General features: G+C 42.0%; 1 protein-coding gene across 3 annotated transcripts in view; it reads left to right on the top strand.

The window, feature by feature from the left end:
- srlb (sarcalumenin b) overlaps window positions 1–15,194 on the top strand; it is a 57,517-nt gene extending 42,323 nt beyond the window's left edge. For all 3 annotated transcript variants that reach the window (XM_078558796.1, XM_078558795.1, XM_078558794.1), the window contains 4 exons: window positions 6,064–6,180; window positions 9,780–10,013; window positions 11,015–13,378; window positions 13,463–15,194. In XM_078558796.1, coding sequence (XP_078414922.1) covers window positions 6,064–6,180; window positions 9,780–10,013; window positions 11,015–11,826 — 1,163 coding nt within the window. In that variant the 3' untranslated portion in view covers window positions 11,827–13,378; window positions 13,463–15,194. The remainder of the gene's footprint in view (window positions 1–6,063; window positions 6,181–9,779; window positions 10,014–11,014; window positions 13,379–13,462) is intronic.
- The last annotated feature ends 785 nt before the right edge of the window (window positions 15,195–15,979 follow it).

Here is a 15,979-nt window from a genome sequence, read left to right as displayed (position 1 = left end):
GGAAAGTGACAGTTAAACCTCCAGCGGCCAACAGCTTCTGCTTAAATCAGGCTCCATCTATCACATTTCCAGGCTACTCAGTGTTTCTAGTCTGTCAGTCCCATGACGCTCATGCTCAGGGTCCCTACCAATCTAAAAGTACGCAGGGACTTAGAACTTACTTTGATGTTGTGGCCAAAACTTGAATAACATGGAAGAATTGGTTTGAAATCTCAGAATACTGAGCAAGTCCACACACACAGACAGCCATGAACAAAGTTTGACTATCAACCTAGGAGGACTTGCTTTTATCTCCTCCCCAACCTCCCCAGTCTCGGCGTTATTATGTAAATATAAGCAGTCATTTTGTAATGGCTCAAGAAACAAGTTTTTGCAATAAATTGACAATTCCCTGATCCCAGTAACAAAACATCAGTTATTAGAGCAAAACCCAATCGACAGCAACTTCGCCACAGGCTTCACGCATGTTGCTCGGATAGGCGGAGGATCGTAGATATTATGGGGTTCTGAACTACAAATTGGAATTGTAGAACCTGCACGAAAAAGTAACTGGTTTACACTGATCTGCCCCCTCTCCCACCTAAAGGTAGGTGGGGATACTAAGTAATTGACCCACTATCTGGCTGAGGCTAGGAAGCTCACTGGGGTTCCATAAGGGTGGCTATGATGGGAAACAGAATTGCCACACCAGTCCAGTGAGTTTCAGGATAGGGCGTATTGTCAGGAAGTGCAGGGGGCCCATGCTATCCTGGGAGTGTTTGACTGGACAGCATCGAGGGAGTTTTACTCTGTATCTAATCCATGCTGTACCTGATAAAAACAAAAAGCTAAAAGCTACTGCGGATGCTGGAAATCCAAAACAAAAACAGAATTACCTGGAAAAACTCAGCAGGTCTGGCAGCATCGGTGGAGAAGAAATCAGTTAACGTTTCGAGTCTTCATGACCCTTCGGCAGAACTGAGTATAGTTAGGAGAAAGGTGAAATATAAGCTGGTCTAAGGTGGGGGGGGCGGGGGGAGAGAGAAGTTGAGGGTGGGGTGGTTGTAGGGATAAGCAAGCAGTGATAGGAGCAGATAATCAAAAGATGTCACAGACAAAAGGATCAAAGAGGTGTTGAAGGTGGTGATATTGTCTAAGAAAAGTGCTAATTAAGAATGGAAGACAGGATACTCAAGGTACAGCTCTAGTGGGGGTGGGGTGGAAAGACTAACAAAGTTTTAGTTTTAGATTTAAAAATAATGGAAATAGGTGGGAAAAGAAGAATCTATATAAATTAGGAGGAACAGCACCTCATCTTCCGACTAGGCACTTTACAGCCTTCCGGGCTGAATATTGAATTCAACAACTTTAGATCTTAAACTCCCCCTCCCCCCATCCCCACCCCGTTTCTCCCCCTCCCTTTTTTTTCAATAATTTATATAGATTCTTCTTTTCCCACCTATTTCCATTATTTTTAAATCTAAAACTAAAACTTTGTTAGTCTTTCTACCCCACCCCCACTAGAGCTGTACCTTGAGTGTCCTGCCATCCATTCTTAATTAGCACTTTTCTTAGACAATATCACCACCTTCAACACCTCTTTGATCCTTTTGTCTGTGACATCTTTTGATTATCTGCTCCTATCACTGCTTGCTTATCTCCACAATCACCACACCCTCAACTTCTCTCTCCCCCCCGCCCCCCTCCCCCCCACCTTAAACCAGCTTATATTTCACCTTTCTCCTAACTATACTTCAGCTCTGCCGAAGGGTCATGAAGACTCGAAACGTTAACTGATTTCTTCTCCACCGATGCTGCCAGACCTGCTGAGTTTTTCCAGGTAATTCTGTTTTTGTTTTCCATGCTGTACCTGCCCTGAGAGAGTTTGACGCTGACACTAGGTTACAAAAAGTGGAACAAATTACATTATTACCGACTGAGAGAGAAAAAAAAGCTTTAGAAGTTGAATTTCAGCTATAGCGAAATATCAAGAATGTGAGGAAGCGGCAGCAGCCCCATGAATAAATGCTCTGCCCCTTTTAACTACCCTTTGCTGAGTTTAAAAGCATGAGACACCAAACACGATGGAGAAACCTCAGTGTTAAATCCATATTCTGAAGGTGTGACATGGATTTGATGCAGTGTTTACTAATGCTTACTGTTCAGCAGCTGACGGGCCACAGGACCGTGCATGTTACCTTTTACTCAGCCTTTCCCCTTGAAGTTTGTGTGTCAGTGCACTGTCACTCTGTCTCAGTTCCTGTCCCTGTGGATGGGGCAATTTGCACGCATCGGACGAATGGACTGAAATCGGACATGTGCATCAGCAAGAAACTAGTCGACACGTTTGGCAATAGGTGCGGCCATCGGCAAGGATCCTCAGTGGGAGAATGTATACTGTAGTATCTGTATTAAAGCATGTTAGGGGAGATTTACCTAGCTCTGCACCCAAAATATGCTGGATTGCTTCGCCGCAGCAAAGAACGAAAAAAGGAGTGGGTCTCAGTGCCTACCTGGAAAGAAAAACGCCCAGTTTTCCACTTGTTTTACTCAGCCGATCTAGTGAAACCGGAGCAGATCCAGAAAAATCCTCCGTGGGGTTTACTTTTAAAAGATGAAATGTTGGAGCATGCTGCCCTTTAGGTTGCCCCGATGACCCTGAAACAATTGGAGGTCAGCTGGTAATCTTCCATGTCTGAAAATACTAACAGTATATATATGATTTCTGATGTTATTGTCATGATAAACATAGATAATGCAGGAAATTCCCAAGATATCTCGAAATAAAGGGCCCGGCTTAAGTTTCCCTCGACGTGCGTTTGGATCCAGCTTCCGGAGCAGCAAAAGGTTTCCTGCTAGAAGCACAACTCCGAAATTTGCCCCCATATATGAAAAACTGTACAAAATTTACATAGTTCACTGGAGCGGTATGCTAGACGAATGAGACATTCATTTGCAACTCAACAGATCACCAGGCCAGTCTCAATGTTCAAAAAAAACATGCTCTTAGATTGCTTGAAAAGTCTGTCCAGCTCCCTATTGAATCATATGAGGTGAGGGTGAATCACAGCGGCACGTTGTCCGCCTCCACTTTCTCCCTGGACAATTCTGTACCCCAGGTGAAAACAAAATACTGCGGATGCTGGAAATCTGAAATAAAAACAGAAAATGCTGGAAAAGCTCAGCACGTCTGGCAGCATCTGTGGAAAGAGAAACAGAGCTCTGAAGAAGTCATACAGACTCGAAACGGTTAACTCTGTTTCTCTCTCTCCACAGATGCTGCCAAACCTGCTGAGTTTTTCCAGCATTTTCTGTTTTTATTTCAACGCTGTACCCCACCTTACCCTTTGGCGAGACCAAACCAGACGCAGGTGGATCCCCCGCTCATTAAAAACGTTCACGATGCCTTGTGCTGGGGAAGTACGAGTTTAAAAACGTAAAAAAAAGAGGAGCTCTCAATCCTCTGTCTCTACAGAGCTACCTCAATTTCTTGAACCCAGCTCCAATAAGCTACCCCGGCGGAAGTAGCCCCAAAACTTTATTACACACTTTACACCTGATATTTAAACTGTCACGGTAAAAAAAAAACTCGATCATTTTTGTAAATTCCCTTCATAAGCCTTGAAAACTATAGTTAAAGTCACAGAGTCATGACGGCATAGGAGGTGGCCATTCATTTCATCATCGGCAACCTTTCATAGCTTCCATATAAAGAAACTCCAACTTCCTTATAAACTCGAAATCCTCTTCCATTGTGAGCGCACATTTGAGAATTGCGGCCCTGTGTCTATGATTTCAATGGACTGCAGCAGAATGAGGAATTTGTCCTGGGAGAGGAACTGGAAAATCTATCTTCTGGAATTCTCTCAGTTAACCCCTCACCGCCCCCCTTCTTCAAATGGAAAGATTGTCCAATCTTGAAACAGTAGGTTCAACAGGGAGCTGCTTATTCATCATCATTACAACTCCTCAAAAATACTTCATTGACGCGAAGGATTTAGGGGCTTCCCAAAGTCATGAAAGGCGGGATATTAATGCAAGTTTCTTTTCCCTCTAATGAGGTTTCGTAAATGGACTAAACATAGGCAGAAATAACTTCACAGGTGGTAACTTTCACTTAGATCCCTGACATCCCTCACACCTCATCCATCAGGATTGGTGTACTGATTCAGATGCTATTTGAGTTTGTCTCAGTGTTTCTGTTTCAACCGCTCCTTCCCCTAGTTCAACCATTGTTTCTTTTTCAGTTTGTTTTGCTTTATTTTGTTACTTGCCTTGGTCTCACTGCTTTAATGTCTGTTTCGTCTCGTTCTGTTTCAACATCTTTTGTTCCCTGGGTTTCAATCTCTCCTCTCTTGTTCCCTTAGTTTCACGATGTTTTAGTTTGTTTTATTTCAGTACTATTTCTTTAAGATTTCTGTGCATTTCCTGGGATCCCTCATCCTTTCCTTGGGACTTCTTGATTAACAAAATGATTCAACAGAAAGTACGAAGCGTTTTTCACATACAGTAGATTGACAACGTGATCCTCCATACCAGCCTTCACTTCCCTATACTTCAAACGCTATCCCTATATCCAGTAGTCGTGAGTTGGAATTAATAGAGATAAAAACAAAAAACTGCGGATGCTGGAAATCCAAAACAAAAACAGAATTACCTGGAAAAACTCAGCAGGTCTGGCAGCATCGGCGAAGAAGAAAAGAGTTGACGTTTCGAGTCCTCATGACCCTTCAACAGAACTGAGTAATATTAGGAGAGGGGTGAAATATAAGCTGGTTTAAGGTGGGGGGGGGGGTGGGGGAGAGAAGTTGGGGGGGGGGGGGTGGTTGTCGGGACAAGCAAGCAGTGATAGGAGCAGATAATCAAATCAAAAGATGTCACAGACAAAGGAACAAAGAGGTGTTGAAGGTGGTGATATTACCTAAACGAATGTGCTAATTAAGAATGGATGGCAGGACACTCAAGGTACTGTGCCTTGAGTGTCCTGCCATCCATTCTTAATTAGCACATTCGTTTAGATAATATCACCACCTTCAACACCTCTTTGTTCTTTTGTCTTTGACATCTTTTGATTATCTGCTCCTATCACTGCTTGCTTGTCCCTACAACCACCCCCCCCCCACTTCTCTCCCCCCACCCCCTCCACCTTAAATCAGCTTATATTTCACCCCCCCCACCACCTTAAATCAGCTTATATTTCACCCCTCTCCTAATATTACTCAGTTCTGTTGAAGGGTCATGAGGACTCGAAACATCAACTCTTTTCTTCTCCGCCGATGCTGCCAGACCTGCTGAGTTTTTCCAGGTAATTCTGTTTTTGTTTTGGAATTAATAGAATCCAGTTAACTTAAGCAAGTGAATCAGAGTTACTATCTGTCCTGGTTAACAGTTTAACAGGCAATTCCCAACAACACAAATGAGATTTCCATAACAGATGATCCAAATGCTCAACCTCTTAAATGAATGGGTCAGATGAGATCTGTATCCGTAGCTTGATCATTTCACATTCCTCTAGTGATGATAGTCGCTAATACTTGGGGGATTCCAATAAGTTTCACAGCTAATTAAGTGTTTTTTAATCTACAGTGTTTCTTACAATGTAGGGAAATACGGCAGTTAACACACAGCAATGTCCTGTAAATAGCAATGTGATGAGGTTGGTTGAGGGATAGGTATTGGCTAGGACATTGCTCCTCTTCAAAAGAGTGACATAGGGTCTTTTATTTCCACTTCAGAGGACAGATGGGGTCTCATTTTAAAGGCTCATCTGAAAGATAACACTTCTGCACTGGAGCATCAGCACTATTTTGTGCTCAAGTCTCTGAAATGGGACTTGAACCCACAACCTTCTGATTCGGCAACTCGGTACGATCAGTGAGCCAAGGCTAACACCCGTTAGTCTCCAATGTGAGTGTAGGAAGGAACTGAGCATTTCTACCTGCTTATAAGACCCTTCTAGATTATCATATCTTGGGAGGAATTTCTTTTAGCTTTATAGGCTCTGACCAGTTAGCCACTACGATTCTGCCACGTTACAATTAATTGTTTTGCTGTTATTGTCTATGAAAACTGCTCTACTTCCAGATGGAGAAATCGTATCAAAACCAATGGTGCTGTTCTTGGGGCCGTGGAGTGTTGGAAAGTCCACCATGGTCAACTATCTCCTGGGACTGGATGAGACTATCTACCAGCTTTATACAGGTACTGAGATAAGCAATCTGAAAAGGAGATTGAGGAGTATAGGCCGATAATTTGGAAGAATGATAGGTCACTTAATTAAATATATAAAATGTATTTAGAGTTTTGATGGGATATGTACGAGAACCATAGAAAAGTTACAGCACAGAAGGAGGCCATTCGGCCTATCTTGTCCATGCCAGCCTGAGGACACCCAGGTGCCCTTTCTAATCCCACCTTCCTGCACCCGGCCGATAGCCCTGCAATTACAGTACTTAAGGTGCAGATCCAGGTACTTTTTAAAAGAGTTTAGAGTTTCTGCCTCTACCACCAACTTGGGCAGTGAATTCCAGACACCCACTACCCTCTGCGTAAAAACGTTTGTCCTCATGTCCCCCCTAAACCTTCTGCCACTTATCTTGAATCTATGTCCCCTGGTTCTAGAATTCTCCACCAAGGGAAACAATTTTATCCTGTCCACTATTCCCTTCATAATTTTGTACACCTCAATTAAGTCACCTCTCAGCCTTCTTTGTTCTAAGGAAAATAACCCCAACCTATCCAATCTCTCCTCGTAGCTACACTTTTCTAACCCTGGCAACATTCTTGTAAACCTCCTCTACACTCTCTCCAGAGCTATTACGTCCTTCCTGTAATGTGGTGACCAGAACTGCACACAATACCAGTTGTGGCCTCACCAGTGTTTTATACAATTCCAACATTATGTCCTTACTTTTATATTCTATATCTCTGCCAATGAAGGAGAGCATTCCATATGCCTTCTTTACAACCTTGTCTACTTGAACTGCTGCCTTCAGGGACCTGTGTACTTGTACGCCAAGATTTCTCACTTCATCTACCCCTCTTAGTATATTTCCATTTATTGTGTAACTGTAACTGTTTGACCTCCCTAAATTATGACCTCACACTTCTCTATGTTAAAATTCATCTGCCACTTTACCGCCCACTCCACCAACCCATCTATATCGTTTTGGAGATTATGGCTATCCTCTACACTATCCACTACTCGGCCAATCTTTGTGTCATCTGCAAATTTCCCAATTGTGCCCCCCATGTTCACGTCCAAATCGTTAATATATAACACAAACAGCAAGGGTCCCAACACCGAGCCCTGTGGAACACCACTCGAGGCAACTTTCCATTCGCAAGGGCATCCATTGACCATTACACTTTGTTTCCTGTTACAAAGCCAACCTGTTATCCAGTTTGCCACATTACCCTGGAATCCCATGGGCTTTTACTTTCCTGACCAATCTGCAATGTGGGACCTTGTCAAATGCCTTGCTAAAATCCATGTACGCAACATCCACTGCACTACCTTCACCAACCCTTCTTGTCACTTCCTTAAAGAATTCAATCAAATTTGTGAGGCAAGACCTTCCTTTAACAAATCCATGCTGACCATCCCTGACTAGTCCATGCCTTTCCACATGACAGTTAATCCTATCTCTCAGGATTGATTCTACTAATTTGCTCACCACTGATGTAAGATTAACTGGCCTATAATTGTTTGGCATTTCCTTTGATTCCTTTTTAAACAATGGAACTATGTTTGCATTTCTCCAGTCCTCCGGTACCTCCCATGTATCTAGTGAAGATTGGAAAATCATCCTTAGAGCATCTGCTATCTCCTCCCTGACTTCCTTCAGCAGCCTCGGAAACAATCCATCTGGCCCTGGTGACTTATCAACTTTCAAGGATTTCAACCCTTCGAGTGCTTCCTCTCTCTTTTTGACTATCCCGTCCAATATCTCGCAGTGTTCCTCCTGGACTACTATATCTACATCCTCCCTTTCCTTTGTAAACACCGAGACAAAATATTCATTTTAAACCCTTCCCATAGCCTCTGCATCTACACACAAATTTCCATCTTCATCTCTGATAGGTCCTACTAGAAAGATGTTTCCCTGGCTGGGGGTTCTAGACTAAGGATCACAGTCTCAGAATAAGGGATAAGCCATTTAGGGCTCAGGTGAGAGAAATTTCTTTAATCAGAAGGTTGTGAATCTTTGGAATTCCCTACTCCAGATGTGGATGCTCAGTTGTTGAGTATATTCGAGAGGTCAACAGTTTTTTGGGTACTAAGGGAATCAAGGGATATGGGGATAGGGTGGGAACGTGGATGTGGAAGATCAGTTAAGATCTTAATGGTGGAGCGGCTTGAAGAGCCAAATGGTGTACTCCTCCACCTGTTCCACATGAGTTTTAATTCACTGCAGGACAATGGCACTCAACTCCAACAGAGATTACTTTAACTTGAGTTCATAATCAGAGAAAGCCAGAATGGACAGAACAATTGGTTCAAAGACTCCCTGCTGTGTTGGCATGATTCATGATTCATTTGAAATCATTTGTAAATCGATCATCACATTCAATAAGGCGGAGTGCATACTTACATTTGCCACCAAACTGGTCAGCCAAAGCACAGAAACCTCCAGACTAACTGAATTAACACACCAGGATTTTTTCTGATTCAAGAATCCAATCACTAGATCTCAGAGCTCAGAAACCTTGGTGTCAGTTAATCAGTTGCTGTGAGATGTCGGGGCCTGCAGAACCAGAGTGGTGAGAGAATTTCTAAACTCAAACGGTGTTTAAAGTATTGCCTTCTGAAGCTTTCTTAGTTAACTGAGGACTTATTTCACAAGCACGCGTCACAGAAATCATACAACGCAGAAGGGGCCATAGCCCATCCATTTAGTTCCACTTCTCTGCTCTTTCTCATAGCTCTGCAAATCTCTCCTTTTCAAGTTATACTCTTACTCAACCTCCTTTGATAAGTTAATATTGAATCTGTTTTCACTATCCTTTCAGGCAGTGCATTCCAGATCGTAATAAATCAGTTGCGTAAAAAAGCACAAGAACATATTTTTATGCATCTTTAAATATCTTTAGTTCAGCCAATTGTTTTTAGTGGTGCCCCCTATAAAAAATGTTTGTTACTCATCACTTGTCAGAAATCTATGATTTCGCTGTGGAAAATGTGACTTAATGGTTCAAACAAAATAAAATTGTCACTGTTGAAAAATCTATGGTAGTGATCTTTTGAATGCACTTGTACAGGGAAATGTGTTCAATGATCATAAAAAATGGGCGGACGCTGCTTGGTGTTCATGAACACCAGGCAAAAGTTTCCTGCTGGTGTAGTCTAAACTGAACACATTATCCCTTGAACTACTGCTCTAGGGCGTATTTCTTGCAGATCTCACCGTTAACAGCCTTTCTTGCCTAGTAGAAATCTGGAACTACCCGCCCCCCACCCCCGAAAAGGCTGTGGATGCTGGGACACGTGCGGTTTTCACCGCCGAAATAGATTTTCTGTTCTGATGTAAGGTCATCGACTGTTAACTGTTTCTCTCCACAAATGCTGTCTGGTTTCCCGAATATTTCAGGTGTTTTCTGTTTTTATTTCAGGTTTCCAGTATCCGCAGTAATTTGCTTTAGTAGATAGATTTTTTGTTGCGTAAGAGGATAAGAGAAGGGAGCAAACTCAACCAAATGGAGCTGAGGTGCAGATCAGAATGAAGGGCAGAGCAGGCTTGAAATGCCGAATAGTCTACTCATGTTTCTAATTTTCCTATATTCTCCATTTCGCCCATAAGGTGCGGAGCCCACGACATCGGAATTTACCGTGTTGATGCACGGGTCTAAGATACGCACAGTAGAAGGAATTGTCATGGCTGCTGACAGCGCTCGGTCATTCTCCCCTCTGGAAAAGTTCGGACAGAACTTTCTGGAGAAACTGGTTGGCATTGAGCTCCCACACAAGCTGCTGGAACGAGTGACTGTTGTAGACACACCTGGAATCATCGAAAATCGTAAACAGCAAGAAAGAGGTAAATAACGAAGTCTGCTAATACCAGTTCCTTTGACTCATTTGGGTAAGGTACGATATAGTCGGGGAAGTGTTACCGGGGCGGGGGCTGGAGAGAGGGATTATCTTTAAAAGTAATAATGTTACTGAATGGACAGCTATGAATTAACCATGAACCGTGACGGTGCAGGTTAAGTTGGGGAGATGGCAGCAAGAAATCATGCAGCAATACAATGATCAGCAATTCAATGATCCTTTTCCACACGTGGCTATCATGTGTTATTTTAACAGTCGGGGAATTTCAATGAGGACTGGCACTCAAAATGAAAATGAAGTGCAAGTTGGGGACTCGTGGGGACCCCCAATGTCCCAATGTGTTTTCAGGAGGTGAGCCTGTGATTTGGAGGGAAGGACCCTGATCACTGCTCATTGCACACAGGACAACAATGGTCACAGTACATACGAGGCAAAAACACGTGGAGGAATTGAAATGTAAAACTGCAAGAATATCATTCAGATGTTTTGTGACCTTGGGTAAAAAGTCTACCTTGGGTATTTACCAAAGTTCTTAACTTATTTAATAAACAGGCCAAGTACTTCAGCAACAGTCTGGCATCAATGTGTTGGGGGGAAAATTCAATGAAAAACAACAATAATTAAGTGCTGGAGTTCAGAGGTGACCTTGGGCTCGGCCCAACAAGTGTTTGAGAAGGCGTTTAAAGGTGGAACCAGGAAGTAGGGCAGAGGGGGTGGAACGGAGAGTGGGGGAAGCACAGTAGGTCACAGTTGGAGGAATAAGAGGCTTGAGATGGAACCTAAGATAGGACATGATCAGAGGTTGGGTAAGACAATGGCATGGAGGGGTTTTGAAAATGATATTAAAAGGGAAGAGGATTTTCATTCAATTCCATAAAATAGATCCGAGGGATTTCCATCCATCCGCCCCCTTCATTCAATTCTAGAGACCTAGTAATTTGATTATTTCTACATGGAATAAAACAGCAAATTTTCTACCTTTCATAGGCTATCCCTTCAATGATGTTTGCCAGTGGTTTATTGATCGAGCTGACCTCATATTTGTTGTGTTTGATCCCACCAAACTGGATGTCGGATTGGAATTGGAGATGCTCTTCCGTCAACTGAAGGGTCGCGAGTCTCAAATCAGAATAATTCTGAACAAAGCCGACAATGTGGCCACTCAGGAACTGATGCGAGTCTATGGAGCTCTCTTCTGGAGCCTGGCACCATTAATCAATGTCACAGAACCACCGCGGGTCTACGTTAGTTCCTTTTGGCCGTATGAGTATCAACTTGATACAAACCAAAACCTATTCCTGAAAGAGGAGGTCTCCCTACTGGAGGATCTCAACCAAGTCATTGAGAATAGGCTGGAGAACAAAATTGCCTTCATCCGCCAGCATGCCATACGCGTCCGCATTCACGCCCTTCTTGTGGACAGATACTTGCAAACTTTTAAAGACAAAATGACCTTCTTCAGTGATCCTGAGCTGGTCTTCAATGAAATATTGGATGAACCAGATAAATTCTACATCTTTAAATCCATCTTGGCTAAAACCAACGTCAGCAAGTTTGACCTGCCCAATCCTAATGTCTATAAAGATTTCTTTGGCATTAATTCTATTAACACTTTCAAATTGCTATCAGCACAATGCTCATACATGGGAGGATGTCTGCTGGAGAAAATCGAGCGTATCATCACCCATGAGCTTCCTGCTTTGTTGGGAACCATCACTGCTGGGAAAAACCCATCTCTTTCATCCTGTGACATCACCGGATGTGGAGAAACGCCAAAGAACCGATATAGAAAGCCCTGAACAAGGAGCTTGTACATTATTTATGGGTGAAATAGCTTATGTCTTATCTGTCCAAGAAGCCATGGTTCATTAACCCTTTGAGAACTGAGCTTTCAGCATCGAGACACCTGTTGTATACTTTAAAGGACATTAAAAAAACTTTTATCAAATCTGTACCACGAATATGTAAAAAGACGAAGCGCAATGCATTTTTTAATGAATAGCATTCTAGAAACAAAGATGTACCAACCTGGTCATTTTTGACTCCGTTTAGAAAGGTTTATAAAGGGCTCAGAGGGTTAATTTGCAGTGTAGCAAGTGGTTAATGTCTCAATGCATGTTTAGAATAGAGCTTTGCTAGCACTTCTGCCCCGTTTGGAGCATGACGACTCAACTCTTGCTGCTGTTAACATTTTGTTCTTGTACCTTTTTATCTCATTTTCCTCCTCCCCTCATTAGTTATTCCTGGTCACAATGATCTGCTTGCTGTATCTAAAACACTAAATTTCCACATTTTCACAACCCATTCTTGAACTAAATAACCTAGCTTTGCCCCCTTGCTTTGGATCATCATTAATCTGTGTGGCAAATTATACACAAACCCTGCAAGAGGGCATGCATGCTTTAAAACATTCAATTACAGGCCACCTGGAAACTTACTGACCAATATAGCTGGTTCCACACTGAACCATACAAATTTTCTCAGCTGTTTGTGCAATGAAATAGCAAATGTAGAGGACAGCAAAAAATAGATGAGGGCAGTGGTGCTTTAAATCATTGCAGGTTAGGAGAGAACTATGATTACAACACACTTAAAACACACTTTTACAATCTGTACAACTTTAAATGTATGTCCTAGTTTTGGTTTAGAATTACAGGTTGTAGCAAACTTATAGGCCATTCAGCTAGTTGCCTTTTCTCCATTTCTCTTCCACTCATTTTTCTTTCAATTTTCTTTGATCTGGTCAGTGGATACACTGAGTGCCTCGGGCCTGTGACAGCAACTTATGCACTCTGTGTTGAGTTTTTCCAGAAACACTTTACTGTCCTTCATTGGCATGATACAAGCACTGTGCACTGATATCTCTACAATGCATTAAGGAGCTTTGACACTGTAATGTTATGGTTATTCAGGTTAAAGGATGGCCATATAAAGCTTTTGACTGTATACGAGCCAATTTAAAAGTAAAATGCATGCATAAATGTTGTGGACCTACTCCACAGTACAGCTAAGATGAAGTTTACTTTGATATAATAGAATGGTTTGTTGCTTCAGCTTGTTCTTCATTCCCTTTCTTTTAAATGCATCCCTTTATACTTTGCCCCTCCATTTCTATAGTTGTCCATCTGAGAACTGATAGCTAACTAATCCTCATCACGGCTTCCCTCTGTTCTACTGTTATGACATTTGAGAAAGTACTTCAACTTGGAAATCTCATCACCTCCATTAAATACATCACTAACAGGATACTGAAAGCAATTAATGCCCTGATTCCATTCGGGAAGATAAAGGTTTCCCTTCATGGACAAAGAAAAGTGTTGAGTGTAAGTAGAAGAGAGAAAAGTGTTGAGTGTAAGTAGAAGAGAGAAAAGTGTTGAGTGTAAGTAGAAGAGAGAAAAGTGTTGAGTGTAAGTAGAAGAGAGAAGAGTTAGTGAGGCAACTTATGTAAAAGTGAATCAACATAGGCCTTGGAGATTTGTAAAGAATATCATGGTAAAATTGAATTAATAAACTATGAAACATTTGTATAAAGGCCACAAAACACAGGTTAGTAGCTGACCACTCAGTTATCAAACAAATTTGAGTGGTTCACTTACCAAGGACTGCAGTATGTGAGTGACTTTTTTTGAGAGGAGTAACAGTACACTGCCATTGCTGATCAGATTGAATCGATGACAAACTAATTTTTGTGCAAGGTTTAGTCTTGCATTTTCCCCAATTCTCATCAACATGACAGTTGGGTACCCAGAAGTGGGAATGGGCAGCACAGAAGGGTATAGTAATGCTAGTTCCCTGGAAAATAAAGATCAGAAAGGAACTAATGTGATATTCAACAGGAAAAGTGGAGCAGTTAATATTGAGGTGGTGGAGTGTCTTAGACTTTGTCCTTACATGCTCTGCAACATAACCCTTGTCCATTAATTGTCCATGTGAATTACTGGTCCAAATGCTAAGAAGTGGAGAACAAAATAGCTGAAGATGATTACTTTGGGAGGCCCTGGTGGTGTATTCTGTTATCAATCTACATGTATTTCCTAATGCTCAAACTTTTATCTCTATATTTTCCCAGAACAATCACTCTTGAATTTACACAGTGGCGGAGGGTAGCTAGTGGTCTTGGGACCTCTTAGCTGTGGACAGTAGCTAGCCACGTACTATCCTACAAACTCCACAGCATCTTCCATGGATGAAAAGCGAGCACCTTTGAGCACCTGGTGTCCCTGATCTGTGAATTTTGGATGTTGGTGGGAGGACAACAATGTTGGCCATATAGGGTTAGATGTGTGACTGTAGGCATTAGGATCATTTGGGTATATCAGAGAGAAAGTTGTCTGTCTTTAACCTGTGAAAGGTCTGTTGTTTTGCGATTGCATTTTTCCAGGAGACTCTGCATTTCTTGTATGTTGTGGGTTCCTCTGTGTTCAGAGAAATCCCAACTCCATGCAAGAAACCCAGACAATCAATACTCTACAGGCTCGATTGTAAGAGTGCAGTGTCTGATGAGGAACCTTGCCCACTGTAAACATATTGGGGCATTGTGGCTGGAGACTGGCATAAGTTTAATGGATGCAAAATTGTTAGGAACAAATATTTGTACTACTGGCCCTTACATCTAGGCCTTCTAATTCTCAGTCTTTTTTTTCCCTCTCCCAGAATTCCTGTCAAATTTGGATTAAATTGGTGGTGAGAAAATCTGTACTTTTTGACTCAAAAATGAAACAAACTGTTTGGAATCAGAAAATGTCAGGCTTCACAAGACAGTAGGCAAACAACCTGAATCCATAAGGGGAGTCTGCTGACAGCAAAGGGGTGGGTCACATGTCAATGTAAACATTTATGGCCAGTTGGCGGTGCCTTCTTACTTAAAGGTTTAATTTGGCTTGAACTTGAGTTTTGGAATTCATCTTTTAGGGTTGCTTGGTTGCAGCAGGTTAAAGCCTGAAATCAGAAGGCCTAGAAGTGTCCTAAAATCAGGCTCTTACTGTTAATTTTTGGGTTTAGCTACAAAATGAATCAAAGACAAGTTTACAGTACGTCAGTTTGTAGATAATGCAGACCCTTCTAATAAAGCTCATTTTCAAACACCACACTTTGTCCTTAGAAGTTTTAGTTGTCCTGAGTTGCACTTTCTCTTGAATTTGCACAAAATAAAATTTATTTTATTGCATCAATTAGTTTCCTTTAAGTCCGAAAGGTAGCAGGCTTACTAACAAATCTTTAGAATAAAATGAATCTTTCTGTGTACACCAACTTCTTGGTCTCACATGTCATTTCCTGTGAATCTTCTGGAAATCCTACTTGCTTTGTAAAGTTAAAAGCAAAGAACTGCGGATGCTGGAAATCCAAAACAAAAACAGAAACAGAAATACCTGGAAAAACTCAGCAGGTCTGGCAGCATCGGCGGAGAAGAGCACTGTTGACGTTTCGAGGCCTCATGACCCTTCAACAGAACTAAGTAAAAATAGGAAAGGGGTGAAATATAAGCTGGTTTAAGGGGAGGGGGGGGCGGGGGGGTTGTTGGGACAAGAAGCCCGTAATAGGTGGAGATAACCAAAAGATGTCACAGACAAAAGGTCAAAGAGGTGTTGAAGGTGGTGATATTATCTAAAGGAATGTGCTAATTAAGGGTAAAAAGCAGGACAAACAAGGTACAGATAGCTCTAGTGGGGGTGGGGTGAGGTGAAGGAATACTAAGAAGGCTAAAAGGTAGAGATAAAACAATGGATGGAAATACATTTAAAAATAATGGAAATAGGTGGGAAAAGAAAAATCTATATAAATTATTGGAAAAAACAAAAAGGAGGGGGAAGAAATGGAAAGGGGGTGGGGATGGAGGAGAGAGGTCATGATCTAAAATTGTTGAACTCAGCATTCAGTCCGGAAGGCTGTAAAGTGCCTAGTCGGAAGATGAGGTGCTGTTCCTCCAGTTTGCGTTGAGCTTCACTGGAACAT

This window comes from Cetorhinus maximus, chromosome 15 (genome assembly GCF_964194155.1).
Source record: "Cetorhinus maximus chromosome 15, sCetMax3.hap1.1, whole genome shotgun sequence".
In the NCBI taxonomy this organism is placed as follows: domain Eukaryota; kingdom Metazoa; phylum Chordata; class Chondrichthyes; order Lamniformes; family Cetorhinidae; genus Cetorhinus; species Cetorhinus maximus.
The sequence above is the reverse complement of the archived record's forward strand: the minus strand, read 5'-3'. Positions and strand labels throughout refer to the sequence as shown.